The sequence below is a fragment of the Melopsittacus undulatus genome, unplaced genomic scaffold (assembly GCF_012275295.1).
Source record: "Melopsittacus undulatus isolate bMelUnd1 unplaced genomic scaffold, bMelUnd1.mat.Z mat_scaffold_388_arrow_ctg1, whole genome shotgun sequence".
Lineage (NCBI taxonomy): Eukaryota > Metazoa > Chordata > Aves > Psittaciformes > Psittaculidae > Melopsittacus > Melopsittacus undulatus.
Genome location: NW_022994289.1, coordinates 3,306 through 28,001, shown reverse-complemented (window position 1 = coordinate 28,001; position 24,696 = coordinate 3,306). Strand labels below are relative to the sequence as shown.

Genomic DNA, 24,696 nt, shown 5'->3' with positions numbered 1-24,696 from the left:
AAAAGGATGCATATAAATATTAATGGGTTTTTTTTCCCTGATCAGGGTATGGGAGCAGTATATTTCAACAAAGGAGAAAACTGCATTGCAGCTGGCAGGCTGTTTGTGGAAGAATCAATCCATGATGAATTTGTTAGCAAAGTGGTAAGTTATTGAAGGACTAAAGTTTATGCAGATAATTTATCATGGCACAAACTTCCACTATGATAGACACTTATTCTTTCATTAACAAGAATAAGCATTTATTCTTACTTTCAGTTGTTTAATTTCTCATTATTGCTTGTGATAGGCAATGCTCCTTCTCAGGAACCTCTTACAAGTTAAAAGGAAGGCACTGATGGGAGATATTTTCATCAGTAATGCACAGATAAGTGACACTGAAATAGATATTGCACCTCTGGTGATATTTCATATTTGACTATGAAAGTAAGATAAAAAGAATTACTGAACCTAATCAATGTGATTGAAGCCTGCTGTGAAGCCTAAAGAAAAGGCATATTGGAAGCACAGCTAGAATAAAATGAAGGTCATTATTAAAAATCCACTGTACTGATGAAGAATTCATTTATTTAGCTCAAGAACAGGAAATCACTGTCATAATTCATTTACCACTGGTAAAACCTAGCGCTTTACATGCCTATCTTAATAGCAGAAGAGAATGAGTACATGAAAACAGCATCCAAAACTTTCAGAACATCACCCAACATAAGGCAAAGCCTCATTTTAGAAAGGGAGGAGCATTCCACCTTCTAAGAATCCAGCCCTTTTTTAGAGCCCAACTTCACAGCACAAAACCCAAAGCATCCTCAATCACAGGTCATTTTACCAACTATTTGCTGTGTTGCATAACTTCATTTTAATTGGGTAACCTGTAGGTGGAAGAAATAAAAAAGATGAAAATTGGTGACCCACTCGATAGATCCACAGACCATGGTCCACAAAATCACAAGGCACATTTGGAGAAGCTGCTGCAGTATTGTGAAATTGGAGTAAAAGAAGGAGCCACTCTAGTGTATGGAGGAAGACAAGTTCATAGACCAGGTAAAATACTGTTCAGAGGTGTTTGGAACTTCTACACTTGAAACAAAAGCCATCATGATTGTCTCTGCTGCATTATGTGAAGTAGCAATATCATGGGAACAGTACCAGATAAGTCCAAGATACCACTTGAGAATAGGGTTTTCAGGTCTCATATTAAGAGAAGCTCTGCAACTGAAGCTTAACATATGAAATTGAACAGAATCTAGTCTGTACAAGAATCTTTTCCTCATCTATTCCTATTTCTTTGTGAGGCACTGAGGCTTTTTTTGCTCTATCCTTGAACTTTCATGTGCCATAAGTATATTAATTTAGATCACACTACCACTAAAGCTGACTGAGGAAACTGCTAGCAGAGTTTGTATAAGGTATTATTATCAACCCCTCTTTTTGCTATATAGATAACATGCATGGTAAGTTTAGTGGACAGGCAAGAAAGCACTGTTTTCTCATGGACATCTACCCTTTATCAAACATTTGCATCAGAATTTGAAAACGCTTGCATCCCTAAATAAAATGAAAGTGGAGATCCATACCTACACAAAATCAGTGTAACAAAACTAAACAGGAAGTCCTATGGAAGGGGGCAGCATATATATAAAATCTCCGAAGTTGATTTTGCCCACTCAAAGTGGAATGCACTCACTCACCAAGATGTAGATGACCAGGATTGTTTGTGTATAACAGCGGGTCAGTTTTAGATTGCCAATGATGTGCTAGCTTTTGGACAGGTTCTTTGCCTCAGAATTTTCTTGAACATCTACAAATTTTAGGCAAAGTTCTTGCCCATCGCATAGTTTTCCTTGTTTGGAATATACTGATCTTAATGGCTATAGTCTATCTGCTGATAAGGTAACAAGAAAATCAGTGGCCTCTGTAGTATGCTGTAACCTTGTCTTCCTTTTGTCAGAAAGCATGTCACCTGGGCTGTGGCATACAGACCTTCTGGCCTGGCAGGGAACAGTTGTTGCTTTGCTCAATACAGGCCATTCTTTCATTCTTTTTCTGCTGTTTCTCTGGTGCTTACACACATGCATTCATACGTCATTCGCATCAATCTTGATATTTTCTGTTTGAAGTCTCAACTTATCTATGAGTGTGAAGTATGGAAAAGAGGTGGCCTGGACAGTAGGAACTGGGAAGCATTTTTGCCATGTTCGAATGATGCTCTGTCCTCTGTTTAGGTTTCTTCATGGAACCCACTGTATTCACGGATGTTGAAGACCATATGTATATTGCCCAGGAGGAGTCCTTTGGTCCTGTGATGGTCATCTCTAAATTTAAAAATGGGTATGTTTTCCTCCAGTTACTGTTAGAAACTTTCTCATTTTCACCCTAAGTGTAGAAATGATAGCATACGTAGTACAATTTTGTTAAATCTTGTTAACACCAGCCTGGGTCCCTAGATCGGCTTCCAGCCAAATTCTGAGGAAATACCCTCTATAGTATCCTGCTCCACATCAATATAGAAATAATACTGTTAGCAATGTGTGACAGGATAGAATGCCAGTTCTTAAGTAAGCCTCAGTATTCAGAGAAACCTTTTTACTGACACTTACGTGGTAATTACAACAGCTTGATCAAATTAAAATGTGTATTTCTTACAGTGGAATCACTTATTTTTCTCTGTCACAAAAGACTACATTAGCATTGTGCATTGTGTAACACTGGCACATTACTGTTGCAAATGAAAATCCCTCTATATACTTTGTAGACTGCCAGTTTCAATAGCTTTCATTCCAAATCGTAGGAATTATTTTACACACAAGATGAGATTAAAACCCTATACAGAAACTTCATGTAACTATTTCCACTAGGTTTAATTTTCTATAGCTTGATAATGCAGTTAAGAACCAGTCACACAGATAACCCATCATATCCATAAACTATGCACGGAGATACAAATAGAAAATAGCACCCTAAAAGTGGCCTGGAAAGTTGTGGCTTGATGGAAGTCCAAGTTTCAGCATTTATTCTCCATTAAGTTGTAACACAGGACAAAATTTTAGCAAACTGATTCATAAACTGATTCATGGCCAAGGTCAGTTTCCAAGTGGTTTTGTATTGCTCTTTAATCCCTAAACTGCACTGTAGCTGAGCAGTCAGTATGTGTCCTACAACTTTGACATTTCTTAGTGACCATTTCTGAACCAGTCACATACTAACCTTGAGAGCTTTGTAAGTCTGGAGGCAAGCGTGAGTTTCTGTAGATCTGTCATGTTAACACATTGATTAGTCCTTAGTAGTTGACTTTAGAAAAGATAACTGGAGAAGACTGAGCATGAGAAAAGCTTCAATGACACTGGAAGGTGGGAGGTTGCTAACACTTATATTGCCTAGCTGTAAATCAGGCATTTCCTTCCCTCACAGGGACGTCGATGGAAGTGCTGCAACGGGCAATAGCACAGAATATGGCTTAGCCTCAGGAGTTTCACGAAAGACATAAGCAAAGCTCTCTACATCAGTGAAAAGCTAGAAGCTGGAACAGTTTTATTAACACATACAACAAAACTGATGTGGCAGCCCCATTTGGTGGATTTAAGCAGTCTGGCTTTGGGAAAGATTTAGGGTAAGTTGTTCTCTCCCTCCCTCATCTCTTATCTGACCTCACCTGTGTAGAGTCCACCTAATAAAAATGTGAACTACAGATACATTTCCTGCATCTCCTACTGCCTCCAACTACAATAATCCTCTCCCATCCCTACAATATTCTGCCTCAATGACTCCGTTTCAGCCCTCCCTGTACATCTGTCCGATAATGCTACAGCACACAGAATATTCCCCTCCAACTCCTCTCAGAGCATTCATATTACAGCTTGTCCAGAACTATGTACAGGTTACAAAATGCTGCCAAGCAGCAAAGGTTATTGGCCAAAATCTTTCATTTTTCCTCAGAATAATAAATGAATGAATTCTTCTGAATTTCTAAATCCATGGGAAACTTTTATGCATTAAAATGTTATCAAAATCTGCCAACAGCCCTGAAGAAAGATGCATTTAAAAAAATCTTTTCAACACTAGCTTCAAAAAAAGTGAAGTTTCATCTTTCAATGAAACTTCGCAAGTCTGGACAGATCAGGCCTCACAGCAAAGAAAAACAACAAAAAATGTTCAGTGACGCAACGGATTTTTGCCTTTAGAATCTCTAGCAAGTATCCCATTTTCTGAAACCAAAATGAGTAATAGTATCAGGAAAAGAAAGACTACCAATTTCTACACAGCTTCTCTACCCAGAAACTGTAACATAGGCAAACCGAAGTTCATAAATTCAACTATGAGCCCCCAGTGGCTATCTAGAGACCACCGATGCTTCAGTCCCACCCAGGTGGCTGCTTGTTAAATTCCAGCTCCTTGTTCTTTCCACATCTGTTGGATTTGGCCTCTTCTTGTCAAACCAGTTCTGTAGATCTCAGTGGGAGGGTAAGTCAATGAGTTTCCATTGTTCCATAACGACTCTTATACTGGCTAACGCATTTTATTATTTTTCTTAATAATAATACAATTACAGTGACTGACAACATTTATTTAGCTGCTATGCTAACTGGTGACTATTGTGCTTGTATAGGTGAAGAAGCTCTTCATGAATATCTCAGAACCAAAGCCATCACTGTGGAATATTAAAGTAACAGCTTCACTTGGAAAGTAAACATTCGGCAGAGTTTGTATCTTAAAGAAGCACTTAATGCCATGCCTAGGATAGGCCTTCTGCAGCGCTGTAACAAAAAAAACCAAGTAAAACCCATTCCATGGATAAGTTTCTATAGATCAAGGCCAAATTTTAGTCTTGCTGACAGATAAAGCATTTGGAAACTAACCTGAAGTTATTTAAATTATACAGCAGCAGTTAGCACAATCCCCCCCAAAATACCAAGTACACAGTTTAGTTTATTTTTTAAAGTCCAAATGAGGAATGAATTCTTACATGCCTACTTCTTATTTGTGTGAACATATTTACACAATCATTTAAATCTTTAGTTACCAGGTTTCTTTTGAACTAAAATACACTGATTATGCCATTTCTGTGATAATGAGTTTAAATTTTACAGGAGCAGCTGAACATTCTGCTCTGGGATTCTTCAGCAGTATAGAAAACCTTCGTGCCACAAGACGTAAACCATTGCAAGAAAGTGCACTTACTTTGATCTTTGTATAGTACATACAGAGTTCAACATTGGTGTTAAACTATGCATATCAAGCTGAAGTTACTGAAACTATTTTCTATCTCTTGTTGATATGGAATGTGTGATTCTGCCTGCAATTTGAAAGGTGGCTACATTAACAGATTAAAATCACTTTGTTCACATAGACTCTTACCACTGATTCTTACAGCATGATTATTACTTTGTCTTTCACAATTTTTGTGGGTTTGTTTGGGTTTTTTTTTTCTGTCTACAAAATCCCTTGTAAAATGACTGAGTTAAGATGTTGGCTTTCAAGCTTCTTCAGTTTGAAGAAAATTTTCCATAGGGACCTCACCTAGCAAACTAAGCATACTAAGACCACTTGCCCTTCTAGGAGTGCAACTTCACTCAAAGCTTATCCTGATCTGTGGGCTTGCCATTTAAAGTAGCAGTCCCATTCTCTGATTCCCATCCTTTCTTCACTTATAACTTTTTGTGGTTTAACTAGTTAATCCCAGTAATTCAAGCCCCTTTTCTATTTTAAGTCACATTGTGAAAGAAAGACCAGAATCCTTGTTATTTCTTATCACAAATAATACAGAAACAGATAGCTTTAAGTATGGGATTCAAAGGAAATTCTCTAAATAACTGCAGGTTTCATGTCATGACATCAAGTTTAACATTTGAGGAAATACAATATAGAAAATTTTAATGGTGTATAGGATAAAAAGTTCCTTTAATAAACAAACAATGACATTCAGGAGCACAACAGATACTTCTGAAATGCAAACTGTTTTATGTTGTAAATACAACAGCCTAAATAACTGTATTTGATCAATCTGAGGTAAGTATGAATGAGACATACTTTCACTGATTTTAGTTTTTACAACTGTTTCAAGCTAACCTAAGTATAGGCCAGCTGAAAATGTAGCTTTTTTTCTTCTGGCAGTGACAGAATGGAGAGGACATAAATGTGGCAGGGAAAATGGGACACAAAAAGTGTAGCTTAAAGCAATTGTAATACCACAGCAGCAGACTTGACTGTTTAAGTACTGAGGGTATCTACACTACAGCCACAAATGTTCCAGATAGGAGCTAGCAGACTACCTATAATGACAGGGACTTCAGTGCAGGCAAAAAACGTAAATAATCCTTTGCTGACCTCTCTTTAGAGCCATGGCTGCCCTTACCCATGCCAGCTCACCTTGAAATACTCAGCTGTTGCTTTAGTGTTCAACAGTCACTGCCGTGAATGCAATGTAAACATACCTCTATCGCACTTCAAGATACTGTTTAATATTGAAGCATTGTGCATAACACTTTATGGGATATGGGATATAAAAAACAAAGCTTTTTTTCTTAGTTAACTTTTCCCTGACCTTGAAGCAAAAACCTCTTCCAGCACACTACAAAAATCTTCCTTCAACAACCTTTCTTCAACAAAGCAACAGAACAATAATTTTAACTTAACTAGCTCTAAGTGCCGCAAATGTTAGCTGCTTTCTTAGTCTAATCTGCTATGAAATTAACTTCCATGTTGCTCAATGAATAAAACTGTACTTAGTTCTTTAGAAATCCAGCCAGTCATGAGTGGATCCTAAATTGTCCACCACGTAAACTACGACATTTCACATGATTCTGAGGGACGCTACATCAGGAAACAAGGTGTTTTTAAGGGCCAAGTCTTCAAAGTAAGAAACATGATTTGGGGTTTCCGGTGAGTTTGGTTTGGTTAATTTATTTTTTTTTTTTTGTAAAATAAAATAGATTTACTCATTCACTTTGCTGTCCAGAATTTCTATTTTGCCTTTTTCTCTCTTTTGTTTAGGAAACTTAATGTTGTCTATTGTCACTTCGCCAGCTATAGAGTCATCTTCAGATTCAGAGTCATCTTCTGAAGTTAATATCTCTTCATCTGTATCAGAATCACTCAGTTCAACTACAGCCACATTCTGAGGAAAAAGACCTTAGTTAGCTCATTATACATTTCTATATCGCTTCAATCATTTGAGTAAAACATAAAGCGAACACATAAGAGATTAATACCATAAGAAAACCACAATCACAATTAGACTAACTTCTGAGTTCTCCTAGGATTATGGCAAATATTAACAGATTCCTAAATATTTAAATTATAATTCATATTGCCCTTCAGCAAATACAAGGCCATTTCTTCAGCATATACCAGCACTGGACAACCTACCGCACGTAGGCTGGATACAACCTAGGAGAACTCTGAATCCAGCCAGTGGCCAACAAATTGTTCTGACAGCTCACACCCCAAACTCCAAGCTGCCTGTTTCTGCCTTTTTATCTTGCAGGTCTGCAGGCTTGAAGGCATGTCAGGGACACGCACCTATCACATCACCTTCATATTAAGATTTTCTTACATGAGTTTGTGGCTGTAACACTTCAGTTAAAAACAGAAGGAAAACACTGATGTAAGTAAATAAGACAAATACCAGCCATAAAGGATCACAGCACTAACAACTTTTCTAAACCCAAGATCTATAGTCAGTCCTAAAAACACCTACAAAGCACAGCTGAAAACCAGTTATTACTCTTATAATAAAGCCTTCCAATATGCCTTACTACTCCTTTTATCTTGTCCAGTTTCTAAAATCACCCACAAGATATTTAGAATAAATTTGTGACATAATTTTGATTCAGAATTGTTGATCCAAATGTTGTCTTATTCTCACCTTAAACTACTTCATCCTCAGTCATTAAATTCTGTAAGTGTGAAAACCAAGCAGTAAATTTAAACCAAAATAAGCTGTATCTATGTTTTGAATTTGCAGATCGTGGACTAAAATAGTAAAGACTTGGCTTTATCTATCAAATCAGCTCATTCTAAGATCAGATCATTATTTTAACCACATGTAATTTTATGAAATAAAATTTCAGTAAGTATTTACCATTTCTATAACTTTTTCTGTTGCACTGTCTAGATTTTCAATATCAAACTGATGAGCTGGTGCTGTAATCATTTTTCTTCTTAGCTCATCATTTGCATGGGCCATCTGTGGTAAAAAGCTCTGTACTCGGTCCAAAACTGAAAAAGAAATAATTATCACGTGCATATAAACAAACAGATGCACATTAGTTTATACAGTTATACCTCAGAAATATAAGCATTTAAACAGATTGCATTTCAGCTGCTATTTCTAGTTGCCTATTAATTTAAACAGTATTCAATTTCCCAAGACATAAACAGCAAGAGAGAAATGGTGTGGCCAGCCGGGTCAGGGAAGTGATCATCCCTCTGTACTTACGGCTACTCCTCGGCATCCTCACTGTCTGTAAGGCTGTGGCCTCCTTGCTGCTGCATTTTGATCTGATCAACAACGTTTCTTCCAGACCTGGAAACAAACGAGTGTTTGAATGTTCACCTTCATCAGTCACAAATGTCACATTTTAACTGGTGAAGCTCACTACTGCTTTGCAGGTTCAACACAGAATTAGATAAATTCAAGGCAGCAGAGTTATAATGAGGCACTGCAAGGACTAAGCAGGAATATACCCTCTAGCATCCCTCCCCTTTAGGTGCAGACACAGGGCAGTTACAAGAATAGGGAGTACACAGTGCTTAAACTAACAAGTTTAACAAGGCAAGGCTGGATGGGGCTGTGAGCAACCTGGTCTAGTGGAAGGTGCCCCTGCCCACAGCAAATGGGGTTGGAACTGCATGACCTTTAAGGTCCTTTCCAACCCAGACCACTTGGAGATTCTATTAAGTCCTCTGCAACTACCATCTACTACTGCAGTTCTTAGAAGGAAGAATACTGAGCTATGCAGACCACTGGCCTGACCCAGCAGGTCACTTCATATGGGCTTCGATTGTTTTTAGTCTTTGTCAAGATTTATTTAGTGACAGTTCCTAATGCACAAATAAACCACCTGTAACACCCCGCAGCAAACACAGTGAGGTAGCATCTAACATGTGCTACTTACACTGATTTCAACCCCTTCCCTCACGTGCGTGACTGTGGTGGCCATCAATGAAATCAGGCCAGAACAGTGGTGCTGACGACCTAAATTAACTGTTTCCAAGAATAGCGCCGTAAAAGCCAAACTATGTAGGGGAAACGCTGCATTAGTCAAGACCTTACACCGTCTACTGACCCGTTGGCCTATTATCGTTAAATAAAGTGAAGGTTTATTTCCTTCTAACACTTCTTTATCCTCACAGAAACGCTGTTACCACTAAGGATACTCATTTAACGTGGTCTTTCACTGTATTCACTTCGTACCGCAGCAGCACTGCCTGGGAAAGGGGCTCTCCTTCGAAACACGCCGCGTAAGGGAGCAAGCACCGGCACCCGCCCGCCTCAGAAGGCCCCTCCTCGGGCTGCCCGCCGCTGGGGGAGGCCCGATGCTCACCACAGGCCGAGCCGACCCCCCGATCCCCGGCTCAACCCTCCCCGATCGGTGCGTGTAGGGCTGGGGGGGAAGGAGCCCCGCAGCGCTGGTCCCGGCCAAGAGGCCTGCGGGGGACCCCAGTCAGAGTGGAGAGCGATGCTGACCCTCCCGGCCCGGCCGCGCTCCCGCCGCCGCGGAGCCCGCTCACCTCCTCGGAGCCCCACGGCCAACAGCTCCCGAGAGGCAGCCACGCCGCCATCCCCCGCCATGCCCCAACACAACCGGAAACGGAGCCGGGCCGTGGGCCCGCCCCGCAGTGCCCTCTGGAGGGCGGGAGGAGCAAAGCCGCCCCAAAGCCACGGCGAGGATTTAGCGGCTCGTATGGGGCTCCACGGCGTTAGCGCCGCTCTTTACCGCGCCCGATAACCGGCTGTCGTGGTTTAAACCAAGTCCACGCAGCTCGTTCACTCACCCCCCCCCTTGCTCCCCCAACTCCCAGAGAGTTAGGAAGGAGAATCCAAACAATGTGGCCCCACGGCTTGAGATAAGCACAGTTTAATAGCTAAGGTATAACACAATCACTACTGCTACTACTACTACAAGTAATGATGATAAAGCCAATAACAAGTGAAGAGAATACAACACCTCACCAGCCACCGACCCATAACTCACCCCACCCTGCCCAACCGAGCACCAACCAATACCTCCTCCATCCCCCCAGAGAGCTCCAGCCCTTCCGGCTCTCTCCCGGTTACATCCTGGGTATGACGTGCTATGGTATGGAATACCTCTTTGGCTAGCCTGGGTCAGGTGTCCTGTCTCTGCTTCCTCCCGGCCTCCCCTCCTCCCTGGCAGAGCATGAGGCTCAGAAAAGGCCTTGAGCAAACCAAACACCAAGAGCAGTAACTCCAAACATACTTGCTATCAGCAACCGTTCCCAGCCTGAAAGTCAAAACACAGCACTGCACCAGCTACCAAGAAGGAGAAAAATGACTGCTACTGCTCAAAGCAGGACACTGGCACAGACACCTACAGTCACGTAAATACGGGGTTAATAATGCAGAAATGAAAACAATTCACGGTACAAAGACAAAAAAAGGGGAGGCAGTTAAAATCTTTACGGAACGATTTGGCATGAAAACTCCATCTCATCGCCCTGAGGAGAAATGAAACCAAGCTTCAAGCAGGTAGCACTGCCTGAAGGCCTGCCAGCTGCTGCTCCTGTTTGAGAACCTTCCCGTTTTCACTGTCACAATTTGACAAACATACCTAAAATTAAATGTCAGGCCCTGAGGGGATTTCAGCTATCTCTTGGAAAAGCAGCTTGCACAACCACCAAGTTCAGCTGACACCGGCCACCCTGTTGCTCAGGATTTGCTCTTCAGATTCTGCCCCTGTCTGCTTGTAATGTGAAACTGTGAAAAGAGAACTGAACGCTTGATATGAGACGAGATGGGAAGTCCAAGCCAAAACAGAGAAAAAGTAGTAACCAGGTGGGCGGTGTTTATAAGCCCTCATTGCATAACACAAGGGAACAAACGAAAAACCAGATCCCAGTATCTTAGAATTAACAAATACAGGGTTAGACATTAGGAAGAAATTCTTCACCATAAGGTTGGTGAGACACTGGAACAGGCTGTGCAGAGAAGCCGGGCAGCCTCATCCCAAGCCCAGAGCAGCTGTGGCTGCAATGATCCCCGGCAGTGTTCAAGGCCAGGTTAACAGGGCTTTGAGCAACCTGGTCTAGTGGAAGGTGTCCCTGCCCATGGCAGGGGGTTGGAACTGGATGAGCATTAAGATCCCTTCCAACCCAACCTGTTTTGTGATTCTCGGAATACAGAGGAAACCTTCTGCAGGGCCTCAGGCAAGAGCCTACCCTCCTGTTTTCCCACCAGCCTGTCTCAAACCAGTGTCCTCTGTCACCTTCCTTTGGGATAATATTCCCTTGGGATGTACCAGGTCCATTCCACCAAATTTTCAACACGGTTTGCACCTTTCTACCCAACGGTGCTCCAGGATTTTGATTTTTCAAAAAAAACCTCCTGTTGCTAGCCATACTGACTGAAAGATCTTGAGGACTTTTGGCCACGAAAGCAACTCCCGCTGAGTCAGCACACAGCCCAGAGTAACAGTGTGTGAACCTCAAATAATCTATTTCACCATGGGTATTATGTGATTTCGGTAGAGGGAGTGGCATAACAACCATCTAGGAACCTGTAATGGGGACTGATGAAATGATTGCCCAAGATCACCAGGCAAGGAATTGGAAAAGCCAGAAATAGTACCCTCAGGTGCTGTTCCCAAACATCAGCTGTACGGTCTAACCTACTGGCTGCAGCAGTGGTTATGATCTTTATCTGGTTTGCAGGGTGGCCCAACTACATATCCACATATGAGCACACCTGAAGCATGGATATGTGTGGCTGCTACCAGGGCAGGTGACAACAGTACCCATAGCCCAAATTCCCAACAAATGCAGACTTGAGGCACCATCTGCCACTGAATTAATAATGCAAAGGTTTGAGCTCTTTCATTCATTCCGTGCCATATTGACCCAAGAGTTTAAGATGATGCTGTGTATTTCGCTACAGTAGTGCAGATTGTTTTGGCCCCAGTCATAGATCTCAGAGATCTCCTCAGAGAGAAAGAGGAAGAAAAGAGAACTGGGATTTCTTGATAGTGACAGCAGCCAAGTCTACAGCATCTTTTTTCCTTTCTATAGACAAAACAAAAGACAGCTTGTGCAAGTCACCAAGTATTGGCCTGCCATGGAGTTAGATGCTGTGGGTATGTGTGGAAAAGCAGAGATTTAAGCATAGGTAAAAAACATTAGGAGATGTGCAAGAAGATGCCCCATTCCTAGCATTTTTCAAGGCCAGGTTTGACAGGGATTTGAGCAACCTGGTCTAGTGGAAGGTGTCCCTGACCATGGAACTACATGATTTTTAAGGTCCCTTCCAATGCAAACCATTGTGTGATATGATTCTAAAAAATGCTAGTAATTATAATAAATGCACAAGTTTAGCCAGCCTGACTATTTAAATGAATTGATATAAAGTGTGTCTCAAGACAAAGAGTTTTGAGGACTGATTAAAAGCACTCAGGAAGGCCTTGCCTCTGTGCTTAGTTTAATGCAGACAATTGTTGTCTACAGAGTCACTCACAGACTTATGCTAAAGCACTTGGTGCTGTGCACAGGGCACGCAGCCTAGCTGGGCAAGAACGAGAGAATATTTCAACTGACCCAAATACTGGAATCAGCCGGATTCCTTAGGAAGCTATTTTTAGCCAGCTGGCAGGAAAATGCCCTAGTGCTGACATTCTAGAGCCAGCACAAACCAGCGGCTCTGGCGCTAGGTCGCCACGAGAGCTTCTCCAACTGGAAGCGAAGGCGCCCGGTGGTGGCGGCGGCTGCTGCGCATCACCGGCCACATCATCGCGGGGGCCGCCCGCCCTCCAGCCGCTTCCGCGCCTGCTCAGTGGCGGCGGCTCTCACCTAGCTCCGGAGCTGTCACTGCCGCCGGGCTGCTCCCTCCCCACCGGAGAGATGGAGCGGGACCCGGGGCCGCCGCCATCGCCCTCGCCCAGGTGAGGGGAAGGCGCGGCCTGAGGGGGGCGGTGGCGGTGGTAGAAGGGGAGAGGGGCTGGGGTGGGCTGGCGACCTGCCGTCCGGGGCGAGGGAGGCGGCGGCCGGGAAAGTTTCCTCCGGAGCGGCGGAGCTGCCGGGCGCCGCCCTGCGGGCGCTGCCCTGGCCCCGGTGCCCGAGGGGACCGACAGCCCGGTGAGCGGTGCGGCTCACCCAGTCCCGCCCCGGGCCCTGAGGAGCCCTCGCAGCCTCTCTCTTACCACCCGTACCGCGCCGGTTCTCTGCCCTCCGCAGATCCCCGCAGCCGTTTTTAGCATCGTGCGCTGCTCCAGGTAGCCTGGACAATGAGCCTTTTCTTCGGCTTCGCTCTGTCTGCGCACCATCCGTCCCGCGTTTCCAGTGGCACTGATTCCCTGGCGCTCTGTACGTCCGTATGTGCTTGCCTCTCTCTTCCCACCTGGCATCTAAAAGCAGGCCAGAATCTGTCACCACAGATGCGCTTGCGAGACAAGTGTGGAACTTGTACCCAAATAGCACACATACAGAATAACACCGTCATCTTTTCTTGTTTACAAGCATTTTTGTTTACAAGCACTGTAATTGACGTGCAGTGGTACGCTGATGCTCTTTTCATACTTCTCTGCCAAAGCACAGGAGCTGTTAGTGATTTCCTCTACTTTACTTTCTACTTTGTAGTTAATTCTCAATTAAGTTGAGATTGAGGTTGTGTCTCTAATTTCAGTGAAATGAAATTAATTCAATTTCAATTAATTTAATTTCAGTGAAAATTATAATTTCCTCCCCACCCACCCCATTGTCCAGGATGTGGTTGTGTGTCTTTCTCATTCATATGTGATCCTAGATTACAGAGCACACTGCCTTAGCCAGGCTCTGATAAGCAGAACATATACAATTAATAGTTGTTTGGTCATAGTGTCAGGAACAAAAGAAAAAAGTCAGTTCATGAATCTTTTCTGGGTAGAGTCTTAGCAGGATTTGATAGACAACTAACATCTTAAGCTGTCCTCACTTTACCGGTTCAGTAATGCTGGTCAAAAAATGAGAGCAGGTGGGAGAACCTGTTTTGGCAGCATTCCCTACACAGACTGCCTTAAACAGGTTTTGAAACCAGAACCATAAATACTACAGTATCACTGGTAGACACTTCAGAAGTAGAAATAACAGTGTATCATTTTCTTTTCAAATACCTCAGGATATTAGCCACAGAAAACAATGGGAAGTCTGTATCCTAGTGCCTGAGTTAATAAGCAATTCATCCCTCCTTGGTGATGACAGTGGAAACCCCTAATCAGGAGTCCAAAAAGTACAGTTAGGACCCATCCTGGTAAGTACCTCTTGGTTACTTAATCTAGAGGGCTGTATTACCTTATATTTCAAACCTTCCCACCTGCTTTTAATGGGTGGGATGTGATTTGCCTGGTATTTTTCATGTTGGTATTCCACTTGAGTGATTTTACAACGTGACCACATTTCACAGCTTTGCTGCCTCATTTCTGGCTCTGTTTTGGCCTCTTGTAATTGAGTTGCCTTAAAAGTGTATAGGCAAACCAAATCTTTTTCCTCCAGCTGCTTTTGTCTTCTTTGGGGCCAAAATCAAAAGCTGTTATGCTCAGGAAGTAGAATGCAGCAACCCCAACCTTGTCTGAAAACAGAGCCTGAGGCTGGCAGCTCTTTCAGTGTTTTATATTCAAGAAGGCAGCCAGAGGTTCTTTAATCTGTTGGGGTTTTTTTCTCCTTACTATTTTTCCTTCATTTCTTTTGCTACTGATATAACCCCCAACTGCCATACTATAAACTGCCATACTATAAACACAATGTTAACCAGTTTACTGCATTGTATTTAAGCAGTGGCATGTAATGCCCATGTATCTGCCTTGCATGGCACATTTGTTGAATTTCAGCGTGTTTTCCAGTCTTTAATGCTCAACATTAAGTACCTGGTATAAATAATCTTACCCCAGGGTGCCACCTCAGGTTGCAGATTCTATAATATGTTTAATTATAAAACAGTCTGTTTATGGTGCTGAGGTGGTATGATGGATCTTTCACTTTCGACTGATAAGTCCACTACAGCAATGTAAATGATTAGCCACAACTGAGATAAGGATGTCAGTGTGATACCGGGAATTGTATGTATACAACAGACAGTAGTGGGAAGAAGCGTGCAGACCCCTGTATCACCCATGTAAAATTTAAAAGAAGCCCCCCCACACACACCTCACTTTTCAAACTTTACAGAACCTCAGAATTATTGAGATCAGAAGGGGTCTCAGTGTAGGGTGAAGCAGAACAGGTTGCTGAGCGCTGTGTCCAGTTGGGTTTCAAATATTGCCAAGGATGGAGTCACTGTTTGGACCAGTATTGAAGCACTCTTACGGTAAAATAAATAAATGCATAATTAAAAAGCACATTTCTCTATGTTTAAATGTAATTTCCTCTGTTTCGGTTTGTATTCATTACTTTTCATCCTTGCATTGAAAAGAGTCTGGCTTCATCTTTGAAGACAGAAAAGAATCCAGCTTAATCTTTGCTTATTATGGCAAAATATTAAAGCTCAGTATTTCATTAATGTCTCATATTACTTTCCTGAATCCCTTTCCAAGGATTGTTCTTGTACTGAGATATGTTTTTCAAACAGGCATGTTTAAGCTATTGTATTTCATTATGGACTACCTAGCAGTGCAACATAGAGATTATTATTGCTTTAAAAGATTACCTGTAAAAAATACTTGTAGCTTTTAGGAAAAAATGGGATTTGACTATGGTCTGATTCGCTTTGGATCCTGTGAAAGCACTCAATATTACTGACATAGGTCTTATCTTTTGATATTGTTAGCCAAATGGGAAGAAATCAGAAGATTAATATTCCTGGAGCTAGACATTGATAAATATTTGGTTTAGCCTGCCGTAGTATTGACTTTACAAGTTTCATACCCAATTCTTTCCCCTCCCCCTTTTTTGAGGGTTCTTAAAAAAAAACCAAAAAAGGTGGTTTAATTACTAATTCTTTTAATGCTTTAAATAAATGATCAGCAGTCTAAGCACTGTATGATCAAATTTAGCTTTAGAATCCAGTCCCTTAATCGTTCTGATCGTAGATGTTCTTTAAACCCTGGGAAAGTTAGAAAGTATAGAAACATCATCTTCTTCCCATGCTCTTGCCAACATTGCTTCAGACACACCCATGATTCAGTTCTCAATTTGTTTGGTTAATAATGAAGACCGTTCTTGCTGCCTCTTCCTGAACAGTTGCATTTTCTTTGTTGTGTTCATCTTTCTCAGATGAATCAAGATCAACAAAGCCAACCAAAGGTGATGGATGGAAAAATGTGATAATGATCAGGTGTTCAGTTTCATAGCTGAAGCATCTGAGGTTTTGCTAAAGCAGCTATCCATTTCCAAAAGTCAGCATCTCTTTCAGCTCATGGTTCTGTTTTCCACAACATCTGTTTCTGCCTGTCTCTTTCACTCATTGTATATATTGTCTCCATGTGTATGTTTTAAACTGCTGTGTACATCAGTTGTATAAATCATTATGGGTAAAATTGGTTTGTTATTTGTTGCATTGCTAAGTGTCTTCTCAGGAGCACATCTTTGCAGGACTGTTTGTTTACGCTTGTGTATGCTTGCAGAATTGAGAGAGAGAGAGGTGAATAATACACAGTAATTGTTATGTGATATAAAATGCATGAAGGAAAAGAAGAAACTATTAAAAGTAGTTACTTAGACAACAATAAAGGAATCTGGGCTTAGGTTCTTATTTTGTTTGTAGGGACAAGATGTCCTTTCACTTCATATATAACATGCCAGGTATGATAAATTTGAGGCTGCTTCTTGGCTTCTCAAAGGATCTTTGTCTCTTTTCTTTTTTTTTTAGTACTTCATCTTTCTCTGTAACCGCCTGGTTGTACAGCAGGAAACCAGATTCATTTATCTTCCTACAGAATGCACATGGCAGGGGGGTTGGAAGTAGATGATCTTAAGGTCCTTTCTAACCCTAACTATTCTATGATTCTATGGGATTTTTGAGATTTTTACCACCTTTTCTTCATAGGAGTTACTCAAGTAACTCAAGAGCTTGGTTCTTTAGCTGGCCATATCTTTTCTAGACAGCACAATAAAATCAGCATTGTTCTTGTCAATAACAAAGTTTCTTAGGAAGTTCTTGTCCCTGAGATCATGCTGTTCCTTAGATGGTTTACTGCATTCTGTAGGTAGATTCCCCTCCCCCCACAGAGTACAGCAATATTAGAATCCTGTAACTCAGGATTATTGCATCAGATGACATTTGGGAAATTATCTTTGTTGGAACAGGGTTTTAGAAATGAATAGTTACATTCAGAAGGCTTTGTAGTTATCTCGTCTCTATGCTCTGAAGAAGTAATTATTCTTCACTGTATAATATAGTTTTCAATTTCTCTTCTAAATTCTCATTTTCCAACATCTATCATTAGTTCACTTTTTGTCATTATAAGTCTTTTTGGTAGGAAAAACCTAAATGGCTCTCATCCAAACTGCTTTGTACTATTTCAACTGTTAGCTGTCCATGCCAGCCTCATCCTCCCTTTGTAACTTGCTAGTTGACTGGATCATTTTTTCTGTTGCTCTTTTTTTCCCCTTTTATTTGTTAACACTTTTTCATATTAAATGAAACCAAATCTTCCCAAAAGATTTGGTTCTTAAAAAAATAAAGTAGTAAAAATGTAAAAGGAGAAAAAGCCATGTGTTAGAGAGATATGCATCATTAACCCAAATATTTTTGGCCAGAGTTCCAGACCAGTGAGTAATTTCCATGAGTCACTGGTCTGGAACTCTGGTGATGTGACTGGAGGACATGTTGGAGAAACCACAATGAGAGCCAGACTCTGCCTTGTTAAAGCTATTGGAAAATGTTCTCAATGTATTTCCCTGCAAGTGAAATAAAATCCTTCATTTGTTACTCCTCTCCTCAAAAAAAATAACACTGCCCCCTCCCCCCCCAAAAAAAAGCAGTTGAGGATGCTGTGGGTCTCACTGCGTGTCTTTCATCATAGACACTTTTATGCCTTAATTGTACACCCCATATTTGAAGTCCATCATGCCATTTCTATAATCTGAATGTTTCTTGTGACCAACTGAAGCTCAGTCAGCAGATCTACAGCTTTTTCCTCTGCAAGCTTCCTAAGTAGTGTGGCACTTCCTATTGTCGTAAATCATTTGGCAGCCTTCTGCACCCTAGGCTATACCCTTCCTGAAAGCTGAATTTTCCTCAGCTTCCATGAACTTCTTTTCTATTCATCTTAATCCTTCAATTCTATAAAGCTCTTTGCTTTTTGTCTTGGAAGTTGATAATACGTTGATAATTTAATGATATATCTTCTTCTGATTTTCTTGTTTTTACATACCATTTCTTTTCTTTTACATAGATAGTGCCACCATTGGGTCAGGAAAAAACGAACTTGCCTCGTTGCTCTGTCTTTCTGTAGCACTTAACAGAGCACCATTTTGGCCTGTGGTTAGAGCTCCTCTGGGATAGCAGCAAAAATTGTTTTGTTATTCCCAATTAAAGTGTGTGGAAACCAGAATTGAAGCCTAGGAGGTTTTGTGCACTTATGCTAAAAGGTTCAACATAGCACAATCTGTTACAGAACAGCAAAAGATACTGCAGGAATCTTGCTTAGTTAAATTCCTCTGTTGGTCTTGTGGAAAAAAATGCTTTTTCTTGCAAAACTTGATTTCTTTCTCAGTGAAGCAATGAACTCCATTGTAACTTTAAAGACATTTGTTTCTTGGTCAGAGGTCCCTTGAGTAAAGCAATTGGTAGATGGAAAAATCTTCATACTGTGTCTGAGTCATCTCCTCACTCAAAAAAACCAAACCAGGTAATTCTGTGAGCAGCAGGACTTTTGAAATTGACTTACCATATATATGAGTGAATTATCCTGACCAATATTTGAAGATGCCTTACAGCAATGACACAAATCTGATTCTCTTATAAGGCTGTTAGTTACTAAAATCTTTGATGTCTCTACTCTCTGTCAAATCTATCTTGGATATATCCAGAAATCCAACCCTAAACTATTCTATGATTCTGTGACTTAAAATATACTGAAACACAGGGAGGAAAAGTATAGGGATCACAACATAAACAGTATGATCTTAGGGCCCAATTTTCTTAGGAGGCATAGATTTAAAATCCTCCAAGCCTGAACTATTTTTATTTCCTACAGTCTGTAAAAATATGCTTCGCAGCTTTGCATAGATACAGTGTCTTGGGCTTGTGGAATTGTGTTATCCCATATCATGCTGGTGTAGTCTGTCTGACCTTTGTTTCTGTGTTTATGCCAATCATTTACTTGTATTCAAGAAGTCAAGTAATAAATACCAAAGTCAGCAAGGCTTCAAGTCAAATTAAGACTGTTAGTTTTTAAGTTACCATAACTATTATCACACCATGAAAATTGAAAATTCCTATTGGAAGGTAAAGTGTCTTCTGATGGAAATGTCAAATGACGTGAGACTGCCATATATCCTTGCTAAATTTTCTACCACAGTGGCAATTTCAAAGTAGAAACAAATGCACATTAAATGACATGAAACAGAAGATAAAAGAGTGTATCTGTATGATTTGCAGAAAGCAAACAAAACTGACCACATCTAGTGCTAATATTGATCTAATAATTATATTTTAGTGTTTACTAGACCTCATAATAACCAATATTTCAGGAAATGTCTGCAACCTACACCTCATACAAAATGAAATTAAACTAAGGTTTTTAAACACCTTTTTTAATTATCTTAAGTCCTAACCCTTTTCTAGTTTTAATTAAATTCTAATATGCCATATATAATACCGTACTGTGGGCTAATTTTTATATTAGGCTAATTTAAGCTATTTTAGACTGATTGGTCTGAATTTCATTACTGTCTTCTTTCCCTGATGTGGCATTTTAAGAAAAAATTCTTCAGTTTTATTATGTATATAACAGCTTTTTATATATAATAACATACATCCATGCATACATAATTTGTGTGTTTGCTTCAGAGAAAAATCAGTTGTTAGGATTTTAAATTGTCATGCTTTTGAATTGTACATACCAATATTGATTTGTCATCTTTTTATTTGGATGGAGGGCAGGGACTGTCAACATATGAGACTTTTGACACCCAGGATATTGCTTTGGATTTATCACCTCTGATAGTAATTTTAAACTAGTATGTCTTTTTCTTTACTTTTTTTCTGGGCTTCTTTCCATTAGCATAGAGTGGGAGAAACAACAGTGGCCTCACAGTGCATCATGTGCATTTCATTTGTCCGTACCGTTACTCTTTGCAGAAATACTTTTCTCTTGTGACCTGCTGCCTTCAAGGCTGCTGCAAGTCTAGAGCTACACATGGTATCTGCCTGAAGACTTCGACTTCCTGGGCTTCAAAAAGGGAAAAGCCAGGCCCTCATCAATTCACCTAAGTTCACACTGCTGTGTCTTTCTTTCACTGGGAAGAACACCATTTTGTGAAACTTCCTCACCCACCAGCTTTCCCTTTTTACTTCTCATTTCTTCAATTTAGGCAGTTAGACGTTGGAGGATATTGGCATTTCTACAAATAATTTGCTTTGGAAAGATACTGAGTGATCAGAAAAATTGAATCAGCATCTCATATCTTCTGTAGAGTTAAAATATTATAAGCCTGAATATATGTTTCTTACTTTTTTGCAGATCCAGTCTTGCTTATGGAATTGCTGAAGATCTGAGATCAATGAAAAAACATCTTTGCATGAAAAAAAGAATCCTTTTGCTCTTTTTGTTTTAAAATCACCAGACATGGCACTTAGTGACTCACCTACAAGATTTCTTCACTGACATCTGAAGAACAAAGTGCTTTTCAACCTGTACTTCTGTAGCACTATGACTAACTGTAAAGGCAGATCTACCATCTCCAAAACAAACCACAAAATTCATGACAGAGAACGTTTTGTAAACTGGACCATAAACCTTAATACAATTCAGTCTGATAAATTTTTGAAGCTCCTTTTGAGTATGGTTCCTGTTGTTTACCAAGTAAACCAGGATGAAAGACACAAGAAAGTAAATGGTGTCTGGCAAGATGGATTACAACCGGCAGGACACAATTTTAATGTTAGGTCTGAACAACACACAGAATACCATCACTTCTCCGACCCAAGTTTTCATGGTAGCAATGGACACAGCCCATCTAGCTGTAGCCCTAAGTATGATGATTTTACCAGTTACAATTACTGTGATGGAATGGGTGCTTCGGAAACAGATGCCATGTTGCAGGAAGACAAGCTATCTACTGACAGTAATGAAGATATCATCATGGAAGGAAGTACAAAACAACCCAAAGAATCTAGTAGTATTATGGCATTACAGATACTCGTACCTTTTTTGCTAGCAGGATTTGGAACTGTTTCGGCTGGCATGGTTTTAGATATTGTACAGGTTGGTATTTGCTTTGAAATATTTGTTTCAACAGGTAGTCTGTGATGTGTATAATTCTAATACATGATACTGCAGATGTTTACAATATTGAGGAGTAATTAGGTCTGTGTATGGTTTTGCTGCTATGAGCGCCTTTCTCCTAAACCGCATCTTAACAAGTTCCAGTGTTTGATTTGGAGCCATTCCAGTCTTGGTAAGTATCCTTGCTTAGTCACAGTGAGCTGGTGAACAAAACCATTACCTTCTGCTTGAACTAAGGATAGAAATATGGTAATGGCTCAAAATTCTGTTGACACAAATAAATGTAAACATAATGGGAGCTGTAAGTAACTGTGATGCTTCAATACATAGGAGTGTAAAAAGTCTGAAGAGTGTATTACAGTATCTCATCTCCTTGAGTGCTTCAAGTCTATGCAATTTCGGTAATACTATGTAGATTTAGTCCATGATAATGCATATGGTGTACAAAAATGTGCATTACATTTGTATGTTATATGAAATTGGTATTAAGTGATTTACATATGTTTTAAATATTCAGGTGTATATAAGTGAGCTCTTTGTAAAACATTAGGTATATTGCAAGCTATTACAAACATCAGTGGTGTCAACAGGACTGCAAAATGATGTCCACCTTGAAATACAGTTGTAGTAGGTCCAGAGAAGCCAGATTATCTTGGTTTGTGGTAGCAGATTTAGCTGGTGATGGTTATTCAGGGTAAGATAGAACTTTCTCTCAAATTTAGTTTTAATGAAGTTTAATATTTTTAAAACTTGTTTTGGAGTATGATAACAGTAAGACTCTACTGATATTGACCATTTTTAGGTCTGGTTTCTAGTTTAACACAGTTGTAGATGTCTGTAGAAATATGGATTATAATCAGTGGATTTAAAAGTAACAGTTGGCTATGAAATAATTCTCTGTGCAGTTATACTTGAAGAAAATTCTGGCGACAGTAACAGTTCAGAAAGGTTTATTGGACTAGCTCATTTTCTTGCCTTCTCTTTGCCTTTTGAAGGCTCAATTGACTTTTAGTTTTTACCTAACTTTTTTAGAAAACTGAAATTTCTTATAAATGCAAACCTCATGATTCTCTCTTCCTGTATTCACAGCAAATTACTTAAAAATATGAAATAACCACAGTATTCAAACTGAAAGAGAAATTATTCTGTTTTTTTTCTTTTGCTTCATTCAGCTTTAGGGTTTTATTTAGCTACATTTAAAGAGTTTACAAAGTTACAGATGGGTAAGAGGTGAATATCTTTGTCACTCAAAATCCTGAGAGAGCGAGGAAAGCTTGAACTTCAGTCAGTTGTAGTGAAATGAACTTTTATACGCCAAGAAAAAGGAAAATAAAAATTGACATGCAAACTTTACTGCTTCCTCACACTGTTTTACACCAGTCTTATGCTTTGTTCATTTGCATATTACCAGTGTATTCTTCTTACAAATGCTTTGTTTGTACTTAGTTAATGAAAGATTTACTGTGTGACACAGCATAATGATCAAGGAAAAGAGGCAGTTGTGCTACTGCCACTACTGGCTTCAAACCAAATTTCGCTTTCTCTGCCCTTCCCTTACGGGAATGTGTTTGTATAGCTGGTTTTTGAGTTGGGCTGGGATAGATCTTCATTTGTCCTTCAGTATTACTTTTAATCTTTATTGGTGTCCAGTCCAGCTCACCATGAATGAGAGAGATGTGACACAAAGGCAAGAATAAAGTGTCAGTGCCACCTTTTTTCACTTCAAAGTAATCACTAAACGGTGATGTTAGTGAAGCAGGCTTTTGCAATGTGACATAACATGTTTTGAAAATGAAAACATGAAGACAATAACACATGCTGAGCTGTTGTTTACAAACCATTTCATGGAAGTTCTTTCCCAGTGGTAAATAGATATGTAACTTCACATAGGGGTACTTTTCAGATCTTGTTTACATTTGAGAACTGAATCCTTTTATTTTAATTAAAATAATCATAGAATCATGGTTTAGGTTGGAAAGGACCTTAAGATCATAGAATCATAGAATAGTTAGGGTTGGAAAGAACCTTAAGATCATCTAGTTCCAACCCCCCTGCCATGGGCAGGGACACCTCCCTCTGCCATGGGCAGGGAAATAATAACTTAAATGATTGGAAATCCCTGAATACAAAGACAATTTACATTTTTGTTTAGCTGAAGTTGGTAATTGATTGCAAATTAAATACGTGGATCAACAAACATACAAAATAGCACAGCATTTCAGTGCTGAGGAGTCAGCACACAAAAAATTAAAGATGAGCTTATGTTATAAAATCTGCCTTTTGGATTCTTCTGTATTCTTCTAAATTTTACTGTTAGAAGGAAAAGAATAAAGATCAGCTTTTTTCACTTACAGGCTTTGTTCACTTTGCAACTAATTCCATGCTGGTTTTGTGTGAGGTTTCTACTCGGAAGGGAAAAGATGAAACTATTATTGTAAATTAGGAGCAGAATTCAAGAGCAGTCATAGTACCTGGTACTATTTTAAAGTCATCAAAACCCTGAACTTTTAATTAATGACAGCTAAAGGCCAAATTTTGTATCTCTTCCTTTTGATATTCTCATCTTTGAAGTAGTAATATACAGTCATGAATCTGTTTTCTCTAAATAGGTAACAGTTCTGGCTTTAGACATTGAGGTCTAATGTAAAAAGATTGATTTCTTTATTTTAGAGGATTAAGTTATGAGCTACTGAAGTTTTTGAATATTTTGCAGATGGTCTAATTTCTCGATTTGATGTTTCCCACTGTATCCTTTATACAGCATTGGGATGTATTCAAGAATGTTACTGAAGTTTTTATCTTGGTTCCTGCACTTCTTGGTCTCAAAGGAAATTTGGAAATGACATTGGCATCCCGACTGTCAACGGCTGTAAGTAACTTTCTCTCCTCTTTGCTCTTCAGATATATGTTGTAAATATTTTGACAGAAAAACAAAACTCATTTATAACACATAAACATTTTATGCTTATGGCTTAATCTGGCTGTTGGGAAGGCTCTTTAAATCTGTTATTAAATTGACAGAGTTAAAAAGTTGACCCTCTTCTAATTTCCACACATCAAAATTTTACTTCTTCAAGTCTTCTCTTAGTCATCATTCAGAACAGAT

General features: G+C 39.9%; 1 protein-coding gene, 1 long non-coding RNA gene and 1 pseudogene across 2 annotated transcripts; 2 read left to right on the top strand and 1 right to left on the bottom strand.

Moving 5' to 3' along the window:
- LOC117438491 (mitochondrial 10-formyltetrahydrofolate dehydrogenase-like) overlaps positions 1-4,766 on the top strand; it is a 43,430-nt pseudogene extending 38,664 nt beyond the window's left edge.
- A 1,085-nt stretch (positions 4,767-5,851) lies between these two features.
- On the bottom strand, positions 5,852-9,821 carry LOC117438490 (uncharacterized protein C12orf45-like). The gene is made up of 4 exons (XM_034073986.1): positions 9,730-9,821; positions 8,435-8,521; positions 8,078-8,214; positions 5,852-7,111 (listed from the first exon to the last, which is right to left on the bottom strand). The coding sequence occupies exons 1-4, from the start codon at positions 9,788-9,790 to the stop codon at positions 6,929-6,931; spliced, it is 468 nt and encodes a 155-aa protein (XP_033929877.1). The 5' UTR covers positions 9,791-9,821; the 3' UTR covers positions 5,852-6,928.
- A 3,080-nt stretch (positions 9,822-12,901) lies between these two features.
- Positions 12,902-24,466, top strand: LOC117438492 (uncharacterized). The gene is made up of 4 exons (XR_004550812.1): positions 12,902-13,109; positions 14,321-14,452; positions 20,826-21,569; positions 24,352-24,466. It is a non-coding gene; the product is annotated as an uncharacterized lncRNA (long non-coding RNA).
- The last annotated feature ends 230 nt before the right edge of the window (positions 24,467-24,696 follow it).

Excerpts from the sequence above, each read along its gene's own strand:
- LOC117438490 (XM_034073986.1), bottom strand. The coding sequence starts at position 9,790 with ATGGCGGGGGATGGCGGCGTGGCTGCCTCTCGGGAGCTGTTGGCCGTG. Across the intron at positions 8,522-9,729 it reads GGCCGTGGGGCTCCGAGGAG|GTCTGGAAGAAACGTTGTTG; the intron begins GTGAGCGGGCTC and ends GTTTGTTTCCAG. Across the intron at positions 8,215-8,434 it reads GAGGATGCCGAGGAGTAGCC|TTTTGGACCGAGTACAGAGC; the intron begins GTAAGTACAGAG and ends TTTCTTTTTCAG.